Below are 2,559 nucleotides of genomic sequence, written 5' to 3'. Positions count from 1 at the left end.
CATTCATTGTTTTCTCATCCCTCAAAAAACCAAAACCCCTCAAAACGAACAATAAAACCCCACAGCTTTTCCCTCCCAGAATCTTCAAAACAATAGGCAGTCACAAATAAGATTTCAGCGGAGCATCCCAGACCCTTTTTCTCTCCGCTTCAGCTCCCCCTGGCGTCCCCTTCCCTTCTGTCCTGGTCTGAAATCCTCACCATTTAGAAACCTTCCTTAGGATTAGAGGACCAAGATCATCCCTCAGGGGGTTGCTCAAACACACGTTCCGTCCTAGCCCCTTCTCACGGGTACGCCAGTTGGGATTTTAGCAGATTTCCTAGCTAGTCCCGGGGCCGACACAGACAGCATCCTTCTGTGTGGTTACGAAGGAGCCTAGGGCTTTGCGGGCGGCGTAGAGCTCAGAGCCAGGAAGGGCTGACCTAGTGGCAGAAGGGTTACAACCACCCGTACCCATCCGGCCCGCCTGGGGAGAAGGCATTTGGTCCCTTTTAGGAGCTGGCGCTTGTCAGAGCTGGTAAAAACCATCCCACTCCCTGAGGCTCTCGGATCGAGGAAGTGACTCTCCAAGGCCTTGGGGAGGGTCAGGCTATGCGGGTCCTCCTGTGTGTGTCCCTGACCAGGGCTCCTGCCGTTGTCCCACACTGAATTTCAGGTGTCCCCGGTGTCTCACTATTCCTGTTTGCACTACAGGTCCTCCGAGTTCCTAAACCAGCCAGCCCAAAGATGCTGGAGGCCTCACCATTGAAGCCGATCACGGCGTCAAGTTCCAGCTCCGCCACTTGGGCCTCCGGCGAAATTTTGTTATCCATCCCTGGGAGGTTCTGCTTACTTTGCTCTCCGCCCTAGTGGGTGCAGCGTCTTCTGGTCGTTATGGTAACGGACGAGCGCATGCGCGCCAGCTCCACGCCCGCGCAGAAACCCAGCCTGCCGAATTCGAGTTCATTAGCATTCTTGGAAATGAAGGGAGATAGGGACTGGGAGGGAGATAGGGTGGGATTCATCTTTTTTGTGTCTGCTGTTTCTCTGGAAATTTAGGAGATGGCACTAACTGCACAGAACTAATTCCTCCATCCCCTCGTGTTGAGTCTGTGACTTCTTAGTAACTCTAAAATCATGCACCAAATGAATGGCATTTAAAAAAATATGTAATCAAGCATAGAGGACTGATGGGAAGGCTGCTATAAAATAAATAAATACATAAATATATATATAAAATTGATACTTCTTTGGGCCCCTGTTTAAAGCAGCGTGAAAAAATATTTTAAATATATTTTTTAAAAGCGTTATTGAGGTATGATTTACATATCGTAAAGTTAACTTAAAGTAGGTTGTAGTAAGTTTACGAAGTGTGCAAGTCGCACCGCAATCTAGTGTTTTGTTTGTTGTTTTGTTTTTTTGAAGCAGGATAAATTTTTAAGTAACTGCTACGGAGGTCTTGCAGCGCTCCCACCTTCCTGGGAAAATGCTTAGTTTCTATTTAACAATTTTAACTGAGCTCAGCTGTTCGCGTCTCTTAGTGGGAGTAGATTGCGCCAGCCAACTGTTCCCAGGGGAGCACTTTCCTTTCTCTGATCATGGTTCTTAGGCTCTAGTTATTCACTTTGCAAACTCCAGGCTCCGGTCGCGCACGGGACGAACTGCGGGGAGTGAGCCGTGCGGGCCGCCGTAGTCAGCTGCTAAGAGCAGGAAGAGTCCGAGCGGCGGGCGGAGTCTGCAGGATGGCACCGGACCCCTGGTGAGCCCAGGGTGAGGGTGGCGGTGCGCGGAGGGACCTTCGGGAAAGCCGGGCTTCCGGGGAGCAGGCGATCACTTCGCATTGCCCCTGGAGGCCTTTCGGGATGAGGGGAGGGGCAGCGAGACCCTTCCTTTACTGAGGGGACTCAGCCACATCCCGCCACCCTTGGTCCTTCCAAGGGTTGCTGGGGAAGGAGACCGGGTGGTCAGCTGGAGAGCTGAGGATTTGAGCCAAATCTCTGAATATTTCTCAAGCTTTTCTGGGCTGCATCTCGCTGCGGGGATTTCCCGCCCATCCTGGTTGTGGAGCTGGCCGGTGCAGTCTTCCTTGGACTCCTATAAAAGTGAAGTCGAAATAACCTTTTTGTAGCATGTCTGTCCATCTCGGTAAACCCCCTTATTTCACAGGTGGAGAAACCGAGGTTCAGAATCCATGGTCACCAGCCAGTTAGTAACCAGCTGGGTCTAAGACCTAGATCCTGGGGGCCCTTCCAGATACAGGAACCTGGGAGGGAAATTGTGCGCTTGTTTATAAGGCATTTTGCACTTTCTTGAGTTAATATCATGAAGTCTTTTCCTTTAGCAGTAGCTTCTGCAGTAAAACAATAGGTGATAAGGGTCATTTATTTAGCAGTCAATCCCAAGGACTGCTTGATGACAGATGCAACTTTTGATCTCAAGGAACATATTGTTTGATCCCAAGGAACATATTGTTATTGAACATAGACTTGACCTTTCTGCTTAATAATTAAAAACATTACAGCTCTATAACGTTCTTGTTGGAATATATGTCTTATGTTGTTATTTCTAATATAGTTTATA

At 49.2% G+C, this 2,559-nt stretch overlaps 2 protein-coding genes across 3 annotated transcripts in view; one reads left to right on the top strand and one right to left on the bottom strand.

Moving 5' to 3' along the window:
- Positions 1 to 881, bottom strand: part of CFAP52 (cilia and flagella associated protein 52) — an 82,330-nt gene extending 81,449 nt beyond the window's left edge. For both annotated transcript variants that reach the window (XM_011973155.1, XM_011973156.1), the window contains exon 1: positions 743 to 881. In XM_011973155.1, the coding sequence (XP_011828545.1) occupies positions 743 to 812 (70 nt within the window). In that variant the 5' untranslated portion in view covers positions 813 to 881. The remainder of the gene's footprint in view (positions 1 to 742) is intronic.
- A 238-nt stretch (positions 882 to 1,119) lies between these two features.
- STX8 (syntaxin 8) overlaps positions 1,120 to 2,559 on the top strand; it is a 406,185-nt gene continuing 404,745 nt past the window's right edge. Inside the window, exon 1 of the mRNA XM_011973154.1 lies at positions 1,120 to 1,738. Coding sequence (XP_011828544.1) covers positions 1,722 to 1,738 — 17 coding nt within the window. The 5' untranslated portion in view covers positions 1,120 to 1,721. The remainder of the gene's footprint in view (positions 1,739 to 2,559) is intronic.

Source organism: Mandrillus leucophaeus, unplaced genomic scaffold (assembly GCF_000951045.1).
Source record: "Mandrillus leucophaeus isolate KB7577 unplaced genomic scaffold, Mleu.le_1.0 Scaffold135, whole genome shotgun sequence".
NCBI classification, from domain to species: Eukaryota; Metazoa; Chordata; class Mammalia; order Primates; family Cercopithecidae; genus Mandrillus; species Mandrillus leucophaeus.
This window is presented reverse-complemented; position numbering and strand designations above follow the sequence as displayed.